Genomic DNA, 24714 nt, shown 5'->3' with positions numbered 1-24714 from the left:
GCAGAAGTTTTTAATTTACCAATTTCTTCTTTTATGGATTATGCATCCTGTGTCATATCTAAGAAGTCTTTGTTTGACCCAAGGTTACAAAGATTTTCTTCTGTACTTTCATCAACAAGTTTTATAATGTTAGGTTTTACATTTAATTTTATGATCCATTTGGAGTCAATTTTTAATATGGTATAAGATATGTGTTAGAGATCTTTTTTTAAAAAAAGTAGATATCCAAATGCTAAGACCCTATTTGTTGAAAATACTCTCCTTTATCCACTGAATTACCTGCATTTATTTAGGTCTTATTTAATTTCTCCCATCTTTTGTCAGAATTATCTCTAAGTATTTCATATTTTATGCTACTAATAGTTTGCGTTTTTAAATGTTATTGTGAGTAGTAGGGAATTGGAAATTATAATTTCCAATTATTTGTTGCTTGTATGAAGAAATATAACTGATTTTTTTTATATTGGTCTTCTATTCCACAACCTTGCTAAACTCATGTATTAGTTCTGCTTGCTTTTTTTTGTATATTCCATTGGATATTCTATGTAGATGATCAGGTTTCCTGCTCATAAAGATAATTTTACTTCTTCCTTCCCAGTCTTGATGACTTGTTTTTTTCTTGTCTTATTACACTGGCTAGAATCTCCAGGGCAAAGCTTAATAGTAAGAGGAAACATCCTTTTCTTATTCTGATGTTTAGGGAAAAAGCATCTAGTCTTTCACCAATGGAGTATGATACTGGCTGTAGGTTTTTATAGATGACTTTCTTCAGGTTGTTGAAGTTCCCTTCTGTTCTTAGGTTGCTGAGAGTTTTTATCAGGAATAGATGTTAGACTTTGGCAATGCATTTTCTGCACTTATTGAGATGATCATATCGTTTTTCTTTCCTAGTTCATTACTATGGTAAATTATATTGATAGAATTTTAAACATTAAACCAACCTTCTTGTATTCCTAGAAAAACCACTTGAACATGAGATCTATATCTATATATTGATACATATTTATATGCCTATATATTATTTTATATATTTATATTTATTAATATATTTTATGAAGAACTTTTATATTCCTTATTATCCTCTTACTATCTGTAGAATCTGTAGTGATGGCACTTCACTCGTTCATGATATTGGTGATTGGTGATTTATGTCTTCTCCCTGTTTTCCTAATCACTCTGGCTAGAGGTTTATCAATTTTATTGCTCCTCTCAAAGAACCAGTGTTTGGTTTCAGTGATTTTTCTCTATTATGTTTCTGTTTTCTATTTCATTTATTTTTGTTCTAATCTTTACTTCCTTTCTTTTGGTTATGTTGAGTTTAACTTTGCTTTTTTGTTTGTTTTTTGTTTTTGTTTGTTTATTTAGCTGGGAGCTGAGTCTATTGATTTGGACCTTTCTTTTTTGATATAGGCATTTAGTGCTATTAATTTCCCCTCTATGCATCCCATAAATTTTATGTGTTGTATTTTCATTTTCATTCAATTGAAATATTTTTCAATTTCTGTTTTGATTTCTTGTTTGGATGCTATGTTATCTATAAGTGAATTATTTATTTTCCAAATATTTAGAGATTTTACAGAAAATATTGATTTCTAATTTAATTCGATGGTGGGAACTTTTTTTTTTTTTAGATTTTATTTATTTAAGAAGGAGAGAGAGAGATTGGGGGGCAGGGGAGGAGCAGAGGGAGAGGAAACAAGCAGACTCCATGTTGAGTGTGGAGTCTGACATGGGGCTCGATCCCACCACCCTGAGATTACAACCTGAGCCAAAACTAAGAGTCAGATGCTTAACTGACTGAGCCACGCAGGCGCCCCAGGGAACATATTTTTATATGACTGGAATTCCTTTAAATTTGTTGAAAGTTAAAATATGACCCAGAAAGGGTATGTTTTGGTAAATGCTCCACACCTAGTTGGGAAAAAAAAGGTGTATTCTGCTATTATTGGGTGGAGTGTTCTATAAATATCAATTAAGTCATGTTGGTTAATAGCATTGTTAAAATCATCTATAACTTTGGTTATTTTCTGTCTAATTCAATTAGTTATTGAGAGAGGAGTATTGAAATTTCTCATTATAATTGTGGCTTTGTCTATGTTTTCTTTCAGTAATACCCATTTGGACTTCAAATTAGAAGCTCTGTTACTCAGTTCATAAACCTTTAGAAGTGTTATGTCTGCTTCTTGAATTGGCCCTTTAACATTGTAATGTAATCCTTTTTACATCCAGTAATATTCTTTGCTCTGAAATCTACTGTCTGGCATTCATATAACCACTCTGGCATTCTTTTGACTAGTGTTGCTTGGTATGACTTCTACTTCTAATCCATTTGTGCTTCACATTTAAAATACATTTATTTGGTAAGCCACATATACTTCCACCTAACATTTTAATCCAATCTGACCCTCTCTGCCTTTTAACTGGGGGCATTTAAACCATTTTCACTTAGTACAAGTACTGATATGGTTAGATTTAAATCATTTTGCTTTTTGTTTTCTGTTTGTTCATCTATTCTTTCTTCTTCTTTTCATTTTTCTCTGTCTCCCTTGATTAAGTGAGTATATTTTATTATTCTAGTTTCTCTCCTTTGTTGACTTATTAGCTGTAATTATGTTTAGTTGTTTTAGTAGTTGCTTTAGGTTTTCTAGTATACATCTTTAACTTATCATAGTCTATCCTCAAGTGATGTACCACTTCATCTACACTATAAAAACCTTATCATAGGAAACTTCTATTACTCCCCTCCCAATCTTAATGCTATTGCCCTATATTTTGCTTATGTATATGTTATAAACTTTGCAGTACTTGTTATTTAACCAGTCAGTAATATTTCAAAGAGAGTTAAATAATAAGAAAAAAATCTTACATATTTGCCCATGTAGTTACAATTTTTGGTTCTCATCATTTCTTTCTGTTGATCCATATTTTTGTCTGGTATGATTATTCTTCTGCCTGGAGGACTTCCTTTACATTTCTCATGGTGTAGATCTGCTGGTGATTAATTTTTTCAGCTTTTGTATGTCTGAAAACATCTGTTTCATCTTTTGGGAGGAAAATATTTTAACTCGCTATAAAATTCTAGGTTGACAGGGTTTTTATGTTCCTTTCAGACTTTAAAGATGTCAGTCCACTGTCTTCTGACTTGCCCATTACTCACAAGACATATGCTGTCATCCTTACCTTTATTTATATGTACTGTGTTTTTCTTTTCCTCTGGGTACTTTACAGATTTTCTCTTCATCATTGCTTTTGGACAATTTGATTAGATTATTTGTACCTTGTAGTTTTCTTCATGTTTCTTGTGCTTGGAGTTTGTTGAAATCTCTTGATCTGTGGGTTAATAGTTTTCATTAAATTTGAAAACATTTCAGCCATTATTTCTAGAAATATTTTTTTTGGACCTCCCCCCTTCTATCCTTTGGGGACTCCAATTGCACATATATGAGATTACTTAAATTTGCCCCACAGCTCATTCACTGATCCTCTTTTAATTTATTTCATTCTTTGTTTCTATCTATATTTCATTTTGGATAGTTTCTATAACTTTGTTTTCAAGTTCATTTATCTTTTCTTCTGAAGTGTCTTATCTGTTATTAATTCCATCCAATGTATTTTTCCTCTCAGACATTGTAGTTTTCATCTTTAGAATTTTGATTTGGGACTTTAAAAGTATCTTTCTTGTCTCTATTCATTTTTTAAAATACAGTGAATATCATTATGGTAACTATTTTAATGCCCTTTTTTGTTAATTCTAACATCTGTGTTAGGTTTAGGCTGGCTTTAGTTGTTTGATTTGTCTCATTATAGGTTGTATTATTTTAATTCTTTGCATGCCTGGTAATCTTTGATTGTGTGCCAGGTATTTTTTTTTGGGGGGGGAGGAGCAGAGGGAGAGGCAGAAAGAGATTCCCAAGCAGGCTCCATGCCCAGCACAAAACCCAACACAAGGCTCAATCTCACGACCCTGAGATCATGACCTGAGCTGAAATCAAGATCAGGGTGTTTAACCGACTAAGTCACCCAGGTGCTCCCAGGTATTTTATATTTTACCTTCTTAGAATCTGAATGCTTTTATATTCCTGTAAATGTTTCTGAATTTTGTTCTGGGTCACAGTTAAGTTATTTTGAAATAACTTATAATAAGAAAGGGAAAAAGGAGTAGAGGATGTATGCAAAGGAGTAATTAAAATTATTGGCTGTGGGATGTAAGCTGGGTAAGGAGGGAAGATAAACATTATGGAAAAGAGATAGGGACATGGTGATGGGATTAGCAGATTATTGGCCAGGGGACTGAAGAATGGTTGGGATTTGAGTACCTTCTGGAAGTGATGAGCTATGAAAGGGCTGGTCAGAGAGTAGATCAGCGTTTCAGTTATTCAAAAAGACAAGGTCTAGAACAGTGCTACTCAACAAATAGGCCATACACTGGAGCCAATCCATGAACTGCATGTTACTGATCTGCAATGAGGTAAGTTCAGAAATTGAAAGTAAATGTTGAGGAACACTACTGTGATATCCAAGCATATGATCAGTGGACTTGTGTTTAGAATGTCTTGGCTTTTAAAATCTCATTTGCCTGTTAATTTTTACTGTATTTTATGAAACTGTCAGTCTGCAACAGATTGGATATAAACAAAAAAAAATCTGGTCCTTCTCCACAACTAAAGTACTGCTCTAGACGATTGTCATGTGAGTTATTTGAGAAGGGTGGAGGGCAAGGTCATTGGAAGAGAAGCATTGGAAGGACCAGCTCCTTGAATATAGAAGTCACCATCACCAATTGCCTTGTAAGATAGAAGGCCTCCTGATTGTACAGCTCCAGGGGGCACTCTTCTCATTGTATACTACATGAACACCACAAATCCAGAATGAATGGTGCTCTGTGAGTGTTCAAGAAGGTGGTCATTGTTATCTCCATTTTACAGATGGGAAAGCAAACTCCAAGTTCACACAGCCAGTCAAGGAAGGAACCAAAATTTTTTGGGAGGGTCTCTCACACCAAAGCTGAACTCTGTTCTATATACCACTTTTTGTCATATGCTTACGGTTATGGGGACACCATAGCCATAGCCTCATGAGAACTAGAAAAAATGCTTTTTGGGAATGTGTTGTGGTCCACATAGCCAAGCAGTGCATTTCAGTTTCTTTTAGAATTACTCTAGTTACATCTGCTGTGATAATCCATAGCCAGTTCCTGCCTAAACCCCATCTCTCCATTTGTCTTTGTTGAACCAAGAGGCTGAAGCTCCTCAGGAATCCAGTATTCAATACCCACCACAGGATTTCCTACACTTTCTGTTAATGAGCTTTAGTAATTACTTATGTATTAGAAACATTTTCTAGAAGATTATGAGTAATTTTAACACTTTTCTCTTTTTCCCAAAATTTGTGTGATGGGTACATTACTTTTATGATTTGAAAAAGTCAAGTATAGATCTATATTTTAAGTCAGATTGTTCATGTAGAAACTCTCTAAGACACTTAGGTCTCTGATGAGGGCTGAACAGGCCTGGTTTCCCACCAAGCCCGAGTCCCAGTTAGTTGCACAGGAGGCCTCAGCGTTTCCATAAAAGTTGGTATTGGTCGTGTCCCATTCTCTCCAGGTGCATGGAGTTTCTGAGGAATTAATGTAAAAACAAAGTAAGCATTAATCTCTTGGGGCTTTCCTGGTTTCCTCCATTCCTTGACTGTCCAGTAGGCCTAAGCAAATACAAGAATAGAGTTAATTTATAAAGCTTGTCTAAGTGACATAGGATGACAGGTTCTTCTGGAAAGCCCTCCCTGGAGCTCTAAGTCTATATGCTTACACAACACATAGGACACAGCATCAGAATTATGGGTTTATGCATCCACATGTCCTGCTTGGCTGCCATCAAGAAGGCACCGCCTGTGGCCCAGCACAGGGCCTGCCACATAGTAGGTGCTCAGTAACAATGAGTTGAATGAGTGAATGGGCAACTGATGCTCAGTCTGCATAGATATTTTCATGGTGATGTGTTCAATTTTTTCTACCTTAAGAAATTCACTAGCACTAATAATGTTTATTAGTGTACATGGGAAGAACTTTTGGACTTATCAAATTAAGACTTATTTTTGTATTCATACATATGGCTTTTCACTCTGGGAAGATGTAAAAGAAGTAAAGAACCCACCAAGATAAGCAAATATAACTGGACAGGGTAGGATATGCTCACTTATTTTGGTTTTAAATAATAATCAAAATAGAAAAGAGGAGCACAATTTTACTTTGAAAAATAGCACGGCAAGTCAGTTTTGATGTGGAGAGAGGAATCATTAAAATACTTGATATGGTAAAATGCTGTTCATCACAATTATTAATTAAAAGTAACTTAAAATCTTTCAGTGGCTTCATAAGCACAACTAGAACTTTTAAATATGTATTATTAATTATTGTTGTTAATCTGAGGTTTAAAACCTGATCCTCTTTTGGGAGACTAAGTGTCAGGATGGGTGAATTTTAAAATGTGCCTAAAAACTGAGAACTACCAAATGAAAGTTTGCTTTTTTTTCTTCGATCTTGCCAAATCGCTCATTTCGTCAATAAGAAATGTAATTGACATGCCAGGCAAGATAGATATACACGAGGTTTCACGTCACTTATTTTTATAAATTTGTATTCCAGTCAGATGGGGAATACTTTGATCTCAATGTGTACCTCATTGATGTTAAGAATCTAGACTCATTGTAATGACTACGGTAAAAATAAGATATTTTTCCCCGGTTCATCTACAAACTATAAAAACTAGCACAGGCTTAACTCTTGTCTAAATAGAGAATTCTCCCTCTTCTGGATTTGAAGACTAAATAAAATGTAGAGCAGACAGTTCCATCCCTAGTTTTTTTATTATACCTTTTAAAATAATTTGTATATACCTTTTAAATAATTTCAAGTGCCACAAAAAATAATGTTAATAGCTTAAAATCAAAAGTTAAAAAAAAACACCTAAGTATAATTTTTAAAAATCTTTTTCTCCTCAAGCGTTTTACGATGGGATAATGAGACAGATGTCTCTCAACTGGAAGGACATTTTGACATTGTTATGTGTGCTGACTGGTAAGTACATAAAAATCATAAAACTCCTGTTAGGAAAAATAGCTTTGCTGGAGTAATTGGGCTGTGCTGCTTTGCTGATGGCTAAGCAAAGTCAACAAATGAAGCACAAAGCCACCTTAACCTCAACAAATTAATATTCATCTCCATGTGACAGTTATAAGGTAGTCTTCTATCACACAGTAACTTCTACCACATTATTTCCCAAAGATTGATTTTGAGAAGCATTTCCATTTTCTGGAATTGCCTCTGTTTCATGCTTGACGTATCAGTAAATGGACGACTTAGGCAAATTGCAAATAATTATGGCTCGGAGAGGAATAGTCTGGAGAAAAAGGAGTTTATCAACACAAACAGCTCAATTAGCTTACTTCTTAGGAGAGATCTGACTATTGATATAAGGGAATATATGTATATGTGTGTACACACACGTATATGCTCCAACAAATAAACGTATTTGTGCAATGTCTTTGGGGGAATGTTTTTTCTTAAAATATATGTTTGCTATCTAAATTTTCAATGTCTTCAATTAAGATATTTAATTATACACAAAACAGGAATTATAACATTACATTTTATTGTTATGCAAATAACATTAAAATCTCTGTCAGGTGCCTGCTTTTAAAAAATAATTTACATTAGCTATTTTGTCTTCTCATTTGGCTTAGTCTACTTATTGTTAATGAAGTCTGATCCTAAGTTACAGGATAAATATGTATCAAACCTTAATAATTATTTCAAATCATCTTAGGTATTTTCTTCATGCATGTTGAATAATAACTATTTCAGCATATGGAAACATTGACAGTTCAAAAGTATTTTCCCTGTTAAGAGTAAGATCTTATTTGTAGTTTCATTATGTTTTTATGACACTTGAGATTTGAAAACACAAGTTTGGATTCTGAAGAAGTTCTATGGTATTGATCAACCCAATTATAAGATCCAGAACCTGGAGAAGACTTTCCCTAGAGGGGAGTTAAATGAAATTTTCAGGCAGTCATTATTATTATTATTTTAAATAAGACTTTCAAGAGGTAACTCTTCTATGTAAGTCGTTGGAATCAGATTTGCTTTCTTTTTTTCTTCTGAAAAATGCTTCTCAATGGAAAATAAGTATTCTCTTTTATTTCTAGCTGAGATTTTCTAGCTTTCCATGGCCCTTTTAGTGTCTTTGTACTGGATTTCAGAAAAACCTTGTTCCAAAAGGGGGAGAAACAGATTTTGGACTAATCATTGATATTGTGCCTAATGTTACATCCCTCATCTAATCAAAAATAAGGAGCTAAAACCTCACCATATGATTTGAGCAAGTAATTTAGTAAATGCCTCTCCTCACCAAATATGAGAAAGGATCCTCCAGGTTTCATTGCACAGATGAAGATAATGCTGGCAGGATTAGATCAGATTAAGCATGAAAGTCAGATCAGAGAGCAGCAGAAAGAGGGAAGGAGGGCAGCATATTCTTGGAGGTTTAGATGAGGGTTGCACGCGTGGGCTCCAGATATGTGGAGAAAGTCAGGTCTGGCCAGGGGATTTAGAGTTAAATGTATCCTTCACATAAATATCAGAACAGCCTGGCTTTGTCAGACCTTGTGTTATGGACACTCACACCATGTCATCCTATTTGTACCAGAGAGACAAGCAGAGGAAGTAAGATTTAAGCTCTTTTCTGATTAATGTTCTCAGTTAGGTTAAAAATAGGCACACAACATGTCTGAGAAATAGTCCTTTTTCCCTAGCGAACAACAGGGTCACGTACAACTGATATACATAATGCATATTCAGTGAAGGCTTTCATTATAAATACATAACATAGTACGATGTTAGATGTACACACACACACACACACACACACACCTGGTAGCTATAGGAGAATTTACAGATTCAAATGAACTAAGTACGCCAAGTTTTATTTTATAAATGGCTTTTCTATGTATGAGGTGTTAAGTTGTTTTTTTTTCCCCCTGGTGTTGTAAGTGCCAGAATGTCAGCCTGTTTATAATTTCCCATTTGTAAATGTGAAACATTAAGCTACTCTCACTGCAATGCTGATATTATTTCCAAAAGAAATGCTTTGGTAATGGTCTCTCTTCATATTCACAGGGATGGGTAAGCTGCTTAGAAACTTAGAAAGCACAGTGATATTTATAATATGCATGTTGTGCACATAGCAGTGAAGCTCACGCTCTGGGAGCTCTTTATTTCCTGTCGGTTTGGTGTTTCTCTGTCAGTTATTATGTGGGTGCTGCTTCTAGGGACAGGCAGGCAGACCATGCTGCATTTTATTTTTTTACAGTGTCACAGAGGAGGAAAAAAAAAAAAACCTCTCTTTAGACACTACCTCCAAGATGAAACCTGAAATACTCAGTGGCAGAAATAGGTGCCACACATAAATAGATCACACTGTCTCATACCACCCTTTGGTTATTGTCAGTCAATGAGATCTGGATTAGGCCATAGGAATATGAAGCAAGAGTTGGAGTTCAAATATTAGGTACATGGATTAAATTTCTTATTGAAGCATTTCCAGCAAGGGTGGCATTGTCTGATTCCCTGAATAGCTAACCAGTGGTCCTGCTTGATCCCATTTACATGAAAACAAGCCCTATTCACAGACCTATTCCAAACCCACATTGTGGTTCAAGTAAAATGCACATGATTACAACGAGCACGGGTGATATGTTTATGTTTTTAAATCATTCATATATTCATGTATTTACATTCAAACATTCATAAGCCCATGGGCTTTGGGGGAAATAACTTATTTCCCAGAAGAGACAGGCTCCTTAGTTCACATCTACATTTAGGAGCTCCACCAGATTATAAAATAAAGAGGCAAGCTGTGAAAGCTAGTCATTATTTCACCATTCAGCATTTTTGACAATGAAATATAGTTTCATGGTTCAACAGTTCCTAAATAACTTGTAAAATGTCAACTTTGAAATAAAAGAAGGAAAAAATCGAGGTACAGCCACACCTGTGAAAGGATGCTGTTGACAAACATCAAAATATTAGAATATTTAAGCACAGGTGTAGAAAAAAAACCTGCCTATTAAGATCATTGGTTGACTTATTTAACATCAAATTTCATATAAGAATTCCTTTCTGCTGGAATGCAGTCCAGCCTGGTCCTTGCTGAGTTTAGAATAGCAAGTGATTGTTAATTTTCAGCCTGCCTTTCCAGACTCCTGTTCAATCACAGTAATCTAAGGGTCTAGAAGTAAGATTTTTTTTTTTTTATCCAAGGAACGCTTTCAGTGAGTGTTTGATGGTTTTCCAGTTTATTGTAGCTCTGCAAAAATAAACATGATTCTGTACATTTGGATTCTCTAAAGGCTTGGAAAGCAAGTCTGAAATGCCACCCATAGCCTGACACATTGAGCTACAGCACGTCGGCGCGCGCAGTCTGAGACTTTGCAGAGAAGTGGGGGAAGGTTACACCACTTCACTGGTTCTCCTAGCATTTTTTGCACTATGTACCGTGGATTGTTTCTATTTTCTATTATTCTGTAAAGTTTGGTTTTTAAGGTATTCTTCTGGAAGAATTTTTTTTTTTTTCCTCAAAACAGTCTCTAGAATTTCTTCGTTTTCTTCTAGATGCTGTGATCATGGATAGTTCTAGGTCACAACCTTTACACCTGAAAAACTCTTTAACACAAAGGCAGCCAGCCCTTTCACCCCATACCTAAAACTCAGTCCCAAAGAAAATAAGCAAGCTGCCAAAGATCTGGCACCCTAAGTGGTAGCCCCAAGGGAGACTAGACCCCCATTGGTCCCAGCTCCATGGCAATTAGCTGGTAAATACTGATAGAGGCCATTCTTCTGCTGAAAGTTAAATCTAAAACAGTGAATTTAACTTAGCACATTTCACCTTCAAGAGGACACAGAGGCCTCCTTTCTGTGGATACTGGCCGAGAAATGCCTTTTTGTCGCCTACACTAATTAATTTCCCTATGAGTGGAGTGGTAGATGCTCTGTGCTCTGCATAACACTGACTGATTCTAAGGAAGGTGGTGAGAATGGCCCAGCACCTTCCTTTGTCATGAAATCTGTGATTCAGATCCATGGAACAGAGCAAGAGTTGATGCCACAAGGGCATTATATAGAGGGCTGTATGTGTGTGTTTTAATAGCCAAACTAGACCGACTGTCATCGATGTATTTTGATCAGTAACAGAAGGGAGAGTTGAAATGGTATCTCCATTCCAATCAGTGACCCACTCAGCCTTTTTTAAAATAGATCCACTTAAGCTACTGTTATTCTCTGAGCCCATTAGGACTTATTTAAGGGGTGAATTTTCAGGTGATTATGTATCACTCCCACTAAAGCACATTGCAGTTGCTCATATAACATATCCTACAAAGCATTATAAATTCTGCATCAGAGCTAAGTAGAAAGGTGAGCTTGCTTGGAATAAAGACTTATTAGAGAACTGTAAGAATTACTTTTGGGAAATTTGATTTGGAAGGATGAAGTGGACGACATCACCATTCAAATAACTGTGTTTGGAATAGGTGCTTGGGTGTTAAGTCACATTCTCCAGTGAGCTGCAATGTTAATATCTTTGTCACATCACCAACATTGAGTGAAAATAGTACTGTATCAGGTTATGTTTTAAGCTCAGTTTTTAAGGGGCTGATTATTTCTGACAACCTTACCAGCTCCTACGATGCACAGGTTTAAACTAAAGAGTGGTCTTTTGCTTAATGTTATATATTCCAACCAGCCAGGTCTCCAATGGGCCTGAGTAACTGACAGAGATATTTTCCTACAGTGATAGTCTTCTTAAAAAACAAAACCAGAGGGGCGCCTAGCTGGCTCAGTCAGTGGAGCATGCGATCTTGATCTCAGGATTGTTGAGTTCAAGCCCCATGTTGGGTGTAGAGATTACTTAAAAATAGAATGTTAAAAAAAAAAAAGCAGAATGCTTAATTATTAAAATTTAAGATATTATGACCTCACTAAAGAGTGAGGTATGTAGTCCTGAAAACGTTAAAAAACACTTAGATAGAATTTGATTCCTTTCTTATCAACCCTTAATGACTATTAATCACTGATTAATATGACTTACAGGCAAATTTTTGTAGCGTTTGAATTACATATATTCTACACTCTAAGATTTAAGTAGTGTTTAATAGAATGATAGGAAAATTTTCCCCTGGCGCATCATCAGGTTATCCTGACTGATGGATGGAGTGGGATAAGGTTCCCATTCTAGACGTGATTTCTAGCTCCTCTGAAAAGGATTCTTTTTCCATTACTCAAAGCATCCTTTATAGAAGACGGACCTGAACACAGCAGGGTGAAACCCAAGCACTGACTTCTTGGCAACTTCTCATAAACTGTTCTCCCCTCTCCTCTTTCTCAAATGGGAGAGTTGGAAGAGAACCTAATTGGTGAGACAGCTTCCCTAAGCATTGATTCGTCCTTAACATACCAGTAAAGGAGTGTGTACACCCTGTTTTAGGGCCTTTGAAACCAACACCCTACATAGGCTGCTCGATTTCAAGGATCATGTTGATCTGCTGGTCAGGCAGTAAGCAGACACTTATGGAGTACCTTCTAGGTATATATGCTGTGCTAGAACTTGCAGTGCGTAAAGGAATAGAGACCAGAAGCTCTTTGAGATGGGAACTTTGTTTTTTTCCTACCTTGTCTCCAATGCCTAAAACAGCCCATAGCATGTAGTAGGTGTTCCACAAATACTTGTCAGCTAATATATATTATTGATTTGATGCCCACCACAGCCACGTAAGTGGGCCTTTCTTGACCAGGAAACTGAGGCCTTGTGTGAAGGCCACACATAGCAGAAAGGTCACATAGCAGAAAGGTCAGAGTCAGAGAGCTGTTAGACCCTGCCTGCAGTGTGACTCCACACAGCAGCCCTCCTACTGACAGCTCATAGTCCCCCTTAGCTCAGAGAAGGATGAGGCAGGGCCCTAGAATAAGGGGTACTTATTCATGCTATGTGAAGAGCAGGGAGACCAAGTCAGAGGGGCCCACAGCAAACTGCAGCATTAGAAATGGGAGCAGGGGACTCCACCTACCCCTCATGGGATGGCTGATGCACGAGGCTGCTCAGTGCTCTGGCCCATGGGTCCCAGATAAGGGAAGTCTGCCCCAAGCTTCCAAGATGAGGTCTGGTGAAGACAGGCTCAGATGGGCCCAACCAGAGGGGTGACAGAGCAATAACAGAAAATCTCAAAAGACCAGAGGAGGATAATGAAAAATCACAGTGAACTGGGAAAAAATCAACATGAAGGTCAAGGGAGAAAAACCCAGAGTTGCCATGGTCTTTGTGATACCTAGCCCAAATCTGGTCTTTGTTCTTGGAACTGTTTACTCCGGGTCACTGGTTGAGTCTGACCTCAGTGCTGCTCCTGGTCACTAAAAACCATCACCATCTGAGATCTGTTCCATGGTTTGGGCATCATAGGGCTGGTGTTTGTTTCTGGAGGGTGACCTCACAATACCTTCAGTGGGCTCATGGCCCAGGTCTACAGAAACTGGGCTGTAATGACGGGAAGGATTTCATCTCAGCCAGATGATTCCCCCAAATAGCAGCTTAGTTATTGTCCCTTTAACATTAACATGTGGCCCAGTCATGTGTGAATCCTGGCCAATTGCATGTTGATGACTTGGCTTTGGTTGGATAACACTGACCACAATCTTTTTTTCTTCCAGTGAGACACTTGAATGGAAGGAAACAATTTCTCCCCTTTTGGTGTTGAGTAAACATGTGTAATTAGCCTTGTACTTACCTCCATTAATATCATTAGACTTGGAAGCCCAGTTTAATCTGGATTCTGCTCTCTTCTCAATGTCAGCCTGTTTCTGGACCAGTACAGAGCCAGCCTTGTTGATGCAATAAAGAGATTACTCCAGCCCAGAGTAAGTATGTTTCTATTTTCTCCTGAACACTGGCTTCAGAATAATTAGTCTGTGCACAAAGATGGAGAGAGTAATGGAATGGCAGGATTAATGTCATGTAATACTTTAATACTTATTATGTCCAACTTCAATTGGGTCTTCTGATCTATCAGATTCTTTCCTAATCATAACTAGGAAACTTCTTACCCTTGGCCTTCCGATAAGGAACACAGTGGGTAGTAAAATAAATGAAACTGCTTCAAAGATAGTGTGAGATTATTTTTATCAAAGAATTTCTTGAGTCTTTTCCTTTGATAACAATATCTTCATATTAAAGTAGAAGTATGATATGGAAAGTTTTCTGTTGACTTCTGTCATTTTAAATCCCTTCAATGGTAACCTTTGTCATTGGGTATTTATTTATTGCAAAAGAATATATTTTTTTTCTTTTTCTTTCTGTTTGTATCAAAGAAAAAGGACTTCAGATGAATCTGTATATTAAAAGTTCTTTGCTTTAAAAGGAAGCCATTATTTACATATTATAAACATTAGGTCACAATGAAGCCAAGCATGGCATAAAATATTGTGCACATTTTTACATTTATATATCCATTTATGCCTGTGAGTAAATTACAGAGTTTGTAGCCACTCTTATTTTGTTGGGCTGTTACACTAAGCTAGGAGGTCCTGCAGCCTAACTGGAGAGTTAATATACATCTATTTAAAGTAAGAAAACGAGTTTAAAGCTCATGCATTTAAAAAAAAAAAAATCTTATAAGTATGTAAGACTCTTGCTGTGCCATAGGAATTTAAAATAGGTTAACAATGTTAATGCAGTCTAAGACAGGAACTCATATTTATCTGAGAAAGGACTACAGTGTGTGTGTGTGTGTGTGTGTGTGTGTGTGTGAAGTATTTTCTGGAAGTTTTGTTTCAAAAGTCTTTTTCAGAAGGTTTGCTCTAGTCTTCTGACCTCAATGAGACTTACAGACTAATACCTTTCAATCTATCTTTTATATCTTTTCCACATTGAAGGTTCCCAGAGCAATTTGATAATTGTCCTTTGCCTTACACTGTTGCTTTTTATTTTGTTATCTCTGTATAGCTCAGAAACTTTAAATAGGCCTCTCAGAGGAGTAACCACAGCTTGGTAAGTGGTAATCAATTAAATTAAATTGGCCTTCTCAATTCCCCCTGTGAGGTGGGTAGCAGGTCTTGAGGCAAGGAAGGGGCATGCTCCAAGCTATTGATGGCTGCGGTCATGGTTGAGTGAGCAGCCCAAGTTGAGGGTAGAAGAAGGAATTGGGGGACTCTTCATCCCCCCCCGTTAGCCTTGGGTGATTCTTGTGAGCCTTTGCAAGGTCAGGATTTTCAGAGAGGGCACGGAGATTCTTGGATGTAAAGGCCTCTGTGAAAAATGTATCATACATAAATACAATGCTTTCAAGGACTCCTGGATCTCACGCTGCACAAACAGTACTTCACCAACACCCTCCAAAGCCTATTTGTGGCAAATACTCCATTTTGCAGAGATTTGCATGGTTTGCCTAGAATCTATTCTAAATCATTCGAATGATTTACAATAGAGAACTGTCCAGGCTGTGAATAGTCCTAAATGCAGATTGGACTGGAATCTCTAGCAGCTCTCCTGTATCCTTTATTAAGCCCTGAACATTGCCTGAGGGTGTGGCTCCACAAGGCCACCCTCCTAGTGACAGCTGATACTCACCCTTAGCCCAGAGAAGGATGAGGCAGGGCCCTGGGGTAGGTGGTACTTGCTCATTCTATGTGAGGAGCAGGGAGGCCAAGTCAGAGGGGCCTGGCTGAACTGCAGTATTCGAAGTGGGAATAGGGGCCCTCCCTTGGGGCTGATGCACAAGGCTGCCAGGTACTGTAGCTGAAGGTGTCAGAGACCCACCATAAGAGAGGATCTCCAAGCTGTGAGTGGCACATGGATATCCTGAAATGACTGCTCAGGAATCTCATCCCCATCAGGAGCTCTGGGGAGGCAGGGCACTCGTGCTCCCAGGGCCTTCACCAGTGGGCCATAGAAGGGTCATGTAGACTTGGCAGTGACCACCAGCAGCTGCATCTCCCGTGCCAGTGGGCCAGAAGTGTTCCTAGAGCTGGGGGTAACTAGAGCAAAAACTGAACCCTTCCCCTTCTAAGCTCTCAGGACTGGCTGTTCTGCTTCCAGAGTTTCTCCCTCTGCTAGTGTGTGCATTGTGGAAATCACAGTCCAAGACTAAGGTAACATTAAAGGTTTACCCCATTACATTTAGAGCTGCTTTTAACTTTCTCTTGAGCCCAGGATGACTCCTCCATGGTCTGTGGCCCTGGTGCTGTAGGCGCCACAGAAGGCCCACAAAGAAACAACTTGAGGGGCTACATTGGTGGCTCCTGAGCTCTTGGTAATTCAAGGCTCAGCGATTTCGATGGGAGATACAGCCCATTCTCAGGGTGCTCCGGAAAAACTGCACTTCAACCAAATGTTTCAGGTTCACAGGAGGGCCCCAGTGTCTGCAGGTAGTGTGGAGGGTGGGAAGAGTCAGAGATATCTGCATACAAAACCCAAGTCTGCTCTCTCTATCAAGGCTCTCTGAGCCTGAGTTTCATTACGTCAGGGTGAGGGAGGAATAAGCCCCCCCACTGCCCCAGGGCTGATGTAAAATAGTTACTGACGTATATGTCTAGCAGAGCGCCTGGCACACAAGATGCGCTCCAGAATGAAAACTTCTTTTTTACTGATGCATTAGCCAGTCAGGGTTAATCCACATGAGACACTGGTCCAAAGGGACCTTGGCCTGGCTGACAGGAGGGCCAAATTCCAGTCCCAAATTAGCACTAGCAGGCTCTGGAACTACCTCTCTCACCCTGTTTTCTCCTAAGTCTTCCTTATGGAGGGAAGGTATGCTTGGACCCTGGAGGCTGAAAGCTTAAGGTTCAGATCACTGGGTTCATCCCATGAAGCCTCCTCTCCCCATCTGTAAAATGGGGAGGGAACAAGCCAATGCATCGGAAAGCTTTAGCACGTGACTGGCTCTGAATCTATGTTAGCTCTTGTTACCTTGAAGAAGACCCAGAGAGACTTTTTGACCATGGTGAGTACAGAATACAGGGGGCATCTTCCTTGCAGAAATGCTGCTGGGAGGGAGGGAATTCACCCTTCTCTGGACACAAACTTTCGTGACTTCTGCACACACCAGGGCATGCTGCGTGTCGCCTGCACCCATGTTCTGCATGCCTGCATCAGCTCCCTCATTGGTCCCAGGAAGACTGTCTACCTGGATGGAGATGACACTTTTTACTGCGGACAGAGCGAGCGGAGAGAGATTACTGCTAGAGGGCAAGAACAAGAGGTTTCAGGTGGGGGGCTACGGGAAGAAACCAAATCTGCCATTTTGGGGTGTGTGGTTCCTTGATGTCTAGCTAAAGCAAATCATACAACCCAGTTGCAAGAAAGGTAGATGGGGAGGAGGAGTTTTCCTGCTTTTCCATTTTTGTAGTGGGGTCATGAGTGAGGGGGACAGAGCCCGGAGAAAGCCTAGTCATCAAGGTGGGCTCCTGGCTTGGCTTAGATCCTCAGCCAGATGGCTTAGATCAAAGTCACTACAGGAAGCCCCAAATTTCAGCAGGAAGTGTTTGCTGCCAGCCCCAAATGGAAACTTTCCTTGACTTGTTGGTTGAGAGTATCTGTGCAACATTTGACTCCTGCCAGACTACTAGAGGGAACTCTCTAGCAAACTCAAAAGGCAAAAAGAAAAGAATAGATACTAAAAAGAAATGAAGTCAGCAAAATTTACTTATTCCAAGAAGCAACATTTCCCCACCCCCCCTTTGGTACCCTCCCCAACCTTTTTCCCTCCCGTGAGTGGCTCCGTGTTACTGATGATTGACAGGTGACCCCCTGCTGTTGTGCTCTTTAAAGAACATCAGCAGTGTCTGATATCAGAGGGCCAGAATGTAATTTAAAATACAGCCATGGCAACCTGCAAGTTGAACTTTAGCCTGGAAATGACAACCAACAAATGGTATCCACTAATATTCCTCTGAAATGGCTTTCGGTACAGGGAAGGACACCAAGCCAGCCAGACAGTGTGAATTTACTCAGAACCACAAAAAGATGGATGGAGATGCAGTGTTGACAGCTCTCCAGCTGGTTGCTGCGAACCAATTGTCAAGCATTCAAAAATATCACCTCGGAATTCATTTAACCTTTAGAAACTGGCCGGAACTAACTGCCACATTCCTGGAGCCCCACCTGTATGCAAGGAGGGTTATAAATGTAAATCGTGGGCTCTGGTTTTAGAAGAGCAGAGAGATTTCCTCCTTTTTTTTTTTTTAATCCAACATCTCTGCACACATCTGTACAAACCTCTGTTTTTGCTTATGTCAGGGAAATTCCTTGTGAGTGTGGGCTCAGGGCAGTGAACTGAGATGGTGCTGGGGGGACCCTTTGTTCCTGTCTGCTCGCTGGGTCAGAGGCCCAACAAACCCTCCCTTGTTCTTGGTGACAATCTGTATTCAGCCCTACCTGCCTCTCGCGTTTGTAGGAATAGAGAGTCTCCAGATGGTTTTAAGACCCTCAGAGCAGGGGCCTCGCTCTAGAAGTTCTTTCCTGAAATCTACCCAGGTGCTTATTCGGCATGCGTAATACTGAGTCTCTGCCCCCAAAGCATTTATAATCTGATTGTGGAAATGTAACACACACACACACGTGGAATCACAGTGGACAGTGCAAAGCGGCCTGTAATAGCCCATCCCTGGGTCATAATGTGGTGCTGCTTTTATTTGTTTTGACAATCTTCCTAATTTATACCTTCAATAGAATGGGAGATACTCAAGGGTTTGGATTCTGTCTTGATGCCACAAGCATTTGTTGAGCAACTACTCACTACCTGGCACTGTGCTGGGAATGTGAGGTGCGGGTATAAATATGGATCACTACCGCTAGGAGAATCTCCGTTTAGTAGGGCAGATTAGTGCCTGGAGCTACCAGGAATTACAACGCAATGTGATGAGCATACCAGAAAGAGTGACTGACTGACTGCCTGAGGAAGGTTTCTCTAGAGGCAGTGGCATTTGACTTTGGTGTTGAAAAGTAAGAAGGGCATTCTAAGCTTCAGGGAAGGGGACTAGAAGAGGGAAGGAGGGAACGGCGCTCACAGGTACAGAGGATGAAAAAGCATGTTGTGTTTTGGGATCAACAAGAGAAGTTTGCTCTGGCTGGAGTGTGAGAATCTGTGGTTTGGGGGTTAGGGTTGGGAGAGGCAGGAGATGGGGTGAAAGACTTAGTTTGGGGTGCCATTTTATGAAAGGCTGAGGATACTATACGAAGAGACTGGTCTTTATTATATGGGTACTAGAGAGCCACTGAAAGTGTTTGAGCAGTGGTATAGTCAGTTGTCGGTTCTAGAAAGATCAGACTGGCCAGCATAGAGGCTGCAGTGGAGTAAGAGAGAGCTTGAAAGCAGCAAAGTTCCTCAGGGCACCACCATGGACCAACTTGTACATGGAATTGTTCAGTTAGGAGATAGTGGAGATCCGAGGGTGGAGAAGAGGGGACTGAGCGGATATTCACTGAGGAGTTCATTCAGTAGACATTTACTGGGTGCTTCTCAGATGCAGAGGCTGTGCTAGGACCTGGGGATAGAGTAAGATACAACGTGATCCTGCCCTGAAGGAGCTCGCTGTCCAGCGTGAGAGACAAACAAGCGAGCAGTTACCTGACGGTGTGTTAAGGAGACAGCAGCGTTGTGGGTGAGCCATGGAAGCGGAGGAGGCACAGCGTGGAGGCCAGGGGTGGTCAGCAGAGGCATCCCAGGGACAGGGTGTCTAATCTGGGGTTTGGGCCCGAAGGTACTGAGTTCCACTGTAGGCGGAATAAGTTAAAAGTACTTGCAGAACGTCTCCATGGAGAGACCTAGGAGGCACCTGAGAACATGGGTGGACCCTGGACTATGGTGGATGCTGTAGATATATACTCGGGAGTGTTGATGTATCAGTGAGAGCTGAAGCCATGGGCTTTGGTACAATTGCCTAGAATTGTACAGAACAGGGAGAAAAAGTAGGCAGAGCCCTGGGGACCACTGACAATCAAAGGGGGCAGGTGGAGAAACCAGGGAAGGGGGTTGAGAGAGACATAGGGGAGGAAGCAGGCAAAGGCGGCATCTCAGAATCCAGGTAAAGAAAAAATAAACATAAGCTTAAACATGTAATTGGTATTTAATAGTTGGTTGCCTGGAAATGAAACAGAAATAAAGGCATTTCACTGGCATAGCATATTCCTTTTAAAAGAAATCTGAAGCATACTTATTTTTTCCAGAAGTACACACCCTTTAATATATGAGTATAGATTAGTCTAGCAAAATAACAACTGAGCTCACGATGTAAACAATATCATTGCTGTTTAGTGGAACTACTCCTCTCTCCTCTCCAGGGATAAATGAATTCTCTCAAATTTCTGCCCATCAGTCAAAATTTTACGTTCAATTGAGTGTTCATTCTGAGTTTAAGATGATTCTGTGACTTCAAATGCCTAGAAAATTGGGCTTTGGTAAATTGAAAATAATTTTTCTAAAGTGATGGGCTAATCTGAAATCTATATATTTTTTTTCTTGTTTTGATTTTTGCAGCCTAAATTGTAGGGCGTATTTCTCTGATTGTACCAGTGTCCTGCTCCACTGGGGACAAGGGGAATTCTAAAGCCATTCCTTATGGGGTGGATGCTGGCACTCAGTGGCTGTTTATTGAATGAATGGTTGATGTACTATTGTCCCTCCTAAATATTGATTCACATCTCAAAGGTGTCTGTATTCAATGAAATGAAAAAGAAAGCATTTTAAAACCCATAACTGAGTAATTAGAAATTAAAACTACTGCTCACTCTTTCTCCTTGTTGTGGGTACAGTATTGTGCACAGAATGCTGCCCTCTGAAATCCCATCAGAGCTACCGACTCTGGAAAAGCTTCTTGCAGAAAATCTTTTCTAAAGAATAAGCAAAAGAATGTGGCCTTCGAATTCCCAAAGACTTGCATTTCTCAAATTATTTCAACATCTGGATTTAGTTTATTCTCTCAATAAGTATTGATTGAGAGTCAATTATATGCTAGGCACTGAGAAAATGCAGTGAATAAAACATTAGATGATCCCGTTGTCATGGAGCGTACACTCCAGCTGGAGGAGACCAGCGATCACAAACAAGGATATAATGTGTGTTAGGGGTGATGAGTGCCCAGAACAAAAGTAAAGGGGGGAGGGGAGTGGAGAGCGATGGGGAAGCAGCTGCTATTCTAGAGGGTGGTTAGGGAAGGACAGGTAAGCTAGAAGAAGACCTAGAGAAGGAGAGATGTCTGGGTGGAGGGGGCTGCCATATGCTTAGCTGGGTCCCCCTACAGCTCACCCCGACCAACAAGGGGTTAGGGGTGTGGGGAGCATGGACTCATAAATGTAAACACCAGCCCAGCCAAGAGCCCTGTAGCCCTGTAAACATTATGATACATAGCTTAGATAATAGCTACTAAAATCAATTCTTCAATTGTAACTGTAAGACAATTTTTTGCAGGTGACTTTAAAATAAAACAACTTCCATTATTCAAAAACCTAGAATGGCAACCAGCTCTTAGAAATGACTAAAATGACCTACTAGTATTCCCTCCTTTTTTTTTTTTTAACAGAGACTTTGCTCCTCTGCCGAGACCATGTATTATATCTAGTTTCACATCAAAATGAATTTTTGCTGCTAAGTTTGAAAAACGCCTGAAAATAGCAATTAATATTGGAAAAGCTGACAGAACCTTAAGTGTAGTGGCATGATTGGTCTGCTATAATTATGTGCCTGAGTCTGTACATGTCTATGTAAACACCGTATGAAAACACACTTGATGTCCAGGACACTGTATCGGTGTATTTTCTTGTAGGTAAATGAGGGGAAGAGAGGGAGAGGGAGAGAGACCTGATAAAATCTTTCCAGCACTGTTAAGTGGTGGAGATGTTTCTAGTCTTACATCTACATAACCTTGCTTTTCAAATTATTTTCACATTCATCACCTCATTTGATCCTCATGACTTGATGGAGTTGGGGGGGGGGCAGACTTTGTTCTTCCCATTTCGTGAGTGAGAAACCTTGATGGGTCAGCTGGGGTGTCTGAGGAGATTGGATTATGTCATCCCCAAGGTCCCTTCTAGCTCAACAGTTCCATGGCTTTTTTTTTCTTTCTAATTTTCCTGAGGTGACAGCTGTATAGTGGTGGAGACTTTTTAAGCCCAGAACCCTTTCTGCCACATATCCTCATATTCTTCAAAGCCTTCGCTGCATGTTTAATTATCTGTAAAATGTAATGTCTACTTTACAAGGTCGTTGAGAAAATGGGATGAAAGGGAGGGTTCATGAAGCACCTCGCACAGTGGTAGCTATTATTATTATTATTATTGCCGTAACTATTACTAATAAGGAGGCAATGAGATGAGGTGGAAAGAGCATCAGCATTGGAGGCAGGTACGTGTCCAGTCATTTGCCGGTTGTGTCATCTTGGTCAACTATTCAACCATTCGGAGCATCCTGTAAAATGGAGCTGATCACACCTACATTGTTGGGTGGTGGGAAGAGTCAATGAGACAAATAGAGTTCCTATCCCAGAGCCTGACATGCACCGGCTGCTCAATAAATAGTTGGCAGTAATATATGAGAAACCACCTTTCATAAGAAACTGGGATATATTTTCATGATTCCCTCAAAACCTGAAGTGGCATTTCATAGAAGTGAAGTATAACCTTGAAGTTAACAGAAGCATACAGTCATCTTTTAAACAAAAAGAAAAGAAGATTCTGAAGTTCAGCTGTTCTGTGTGCACGTCTCAGAGGGCGAGGGAAAGTCCATGTGCATCCAGGAGTTGGCAAATGGACATCGTGGAGTTTCATGTCCAGTGGTCTTCTGAAATCTGGTGTATAGCTTATTCAAGCCCATCCATTCTCCCCACTGCAACAATCTCATGAGGTTGTGCAGTTTAGAAAAGCCTGCTTATCCTCATTATACCACTTTCTTTGAAAAGCAATCATTTGAGTACTGTGAGGAGCTGCTTTGCTCTAATGATGACTATTATGAAGGATTCAATGAAGTTGGAAACCAAGATCCTAGAGCCTTGTCTCTGACAGCATGGTCACAGAAAAGGCTGGTGGCAGGGCTGAAACATGAAAATTCTCTAACAGAGATTGCCATTACTTGTCTCTATGGAGGATTTCTTGGTATTGAATTTCCAGGGTACAATAAACTAACATCTATAAGCATCCATTGCCACATGCTCTGGAGCTGTGTTGGGGACACGTTGGCAACAGCTAAGGAGTCTCCAGGTGGGTGGCACTGCCGTGGACCAGTTACTCTAAAAGCAGTTGATGGTTTGAAACACTGACCCAAGAGAGGTGTGCATTGTACAGAATACCAACTTCGAGCCATGTTTTGTTTGTTACATGCATGATTGGAAAAGGATAAAACATAGCAACATTTGAATAGGAAATATACATATTTTGTCTTTCTTGATGTGTATCTATCCTTGAAATTATTCTCACTGTGAATGTCCATCCTGTGTGGACATCTCAAGAACAATTGTGTTTCCTACCTGAGAGCAGTACATTAAATGCTTTACCTAGTGTTTGTTATGTTTGGTTGCCTTCCAGTTTTAAAATGTGTGAATTTCCTTTTTAATGTTCTAGGGGAAAGCAATGGTATTTGCCCCACGCCGAGGGAATACTTTAAACCAGTTTTGCAATCTAGCTGAAAAAGCTGATTTCTCTATCCAAAGACATGAAAATTATGATGAACACATTTCAAACTTCCACTCCAAGGTTAGTTTTCTGCTTGTGTTAGATAACACTTTAATCCGCATTGCATTTTGAAGAGATCATGGTCTTTTTGGCAGGTAACCTAAATATTTGATTAAAGTACTCCTTAGGTGGGCTGCTTCTGAACAGCTATTTGTATCTGATTATTTTGTGTGGTAAAGCCACCTTTTATCTTTGCATGTCTAGCAGGATTTTACAGAAACCATTCCTGTTTACTCCTTTCCCTGAAACAAACTAATCTTTTCATTCATAACAGACTTAATTGTAGGATGCAGGGGAGGTGGCATAGAATGAATGATAAACCAGCATTTATATTTTAATGAAAAAACCTTCGGCTTTTAAGTAGGTTAAATGCTCAGCTGCACTGAAATAAATAGAAGGTGAATGTCTAATTGTATCATGTTGGACTGTAAATCTTTATCTTGCTTGCTTTATGGCTGGGTCAGTTGGCAGTTTGAGACTGTTAAATCTCATACAGAATTTCACAGTTGTGGGGTTATATGTCAGATCGAGGAGCTACAAGATTTAGGTCAAAAGCACTTATCTGAGAGTGATTTCTAAGCTTGCTTACATAAAGCAATGTTATCAGCCTTTTTATTATTTATAGGCATAGAGCAATATAGGACACTGAGAGGCGAGTGTTCCACTGAAAACTTTTTAGAAATCTCACCTTTGCTAATACATATCACATTTAGTAGTATAACATATATTACTTCTGTAATTTTGTGCTTTACAGAAATCTCCCTTCTCTGAGCTAGTCTGACCTGGGCAAAAGACTTTGAACTTGTCATGATTTTACAAGTTGCGAACACAGAAAAGTAAAGGCCTGACCTTAATTTTCTCCTGGGAAAATGGGAATAGCATTCTTTATTACCCAGGACTATGATATAATATAGAAGTATATTGACATTTGAAAAATTATATGCGAAGTGGA

At 39.5% G+C, this 24714-nt stretch overlaps 1 protein-coding gene across 9 annotated transcripts in view; it reads left to right on the top strand.

Moving 5' to 3' along the window:
• Positions 1-24714, top strand: part of CAMKMT (calmodulin-lysine N-methyltransferase) — a 431738-nt gene that overhangs the window by 353767 nt on the left and 53257 nt on the right. For 2 of the 9 annotated variants that reach the window (XM_064572542.1, XM_064572536.1), the window contains 4 exons: positions 7001-7075; positions 13757-13813; positions 13900-13963; positions 23652-23783. In XM_064572542.1, coding sequence (XP_064428612.1) covers positions 7001-7075; positions 13757-13813; positions 13900-13963; positions 23652-23783 — 328 coding nt within the window. The remainder of the gene's footprint in view (positions 1-7000; positions 7076-13756; positions 13814-13899; positions 13964-23651; positions 23784-24714) is intronic. The other 7 variants (XM_064572538.1, XM_064572541.1, XM_064572544.1 and 4 more) reach the window with 4 other exon arrangements.

This window comes from Mirounga angustirostris, unplaced genomic scaffold (genome assembly GCF_029215605.1).
Source record: "Mirounga angustirostris isolate CCGP_5_RB_7025 unplaced genomic scaffold, mMirAng1.0.hap1 SCAF_10, whole genome shotgun sequence".
In the NCBI taxonomy this organism is placed as follows: Eukaryota; Metazoa; Chordata; class Mammalia; order Carnivora; family Phocidae; genus Mirounga; species Mirounga angustirostris.
The sequence above is the reverse complement of the archived record's forward strand: the minus strand, read 5'-3'. Positions and strand labels throughout refer to the sequence as shown.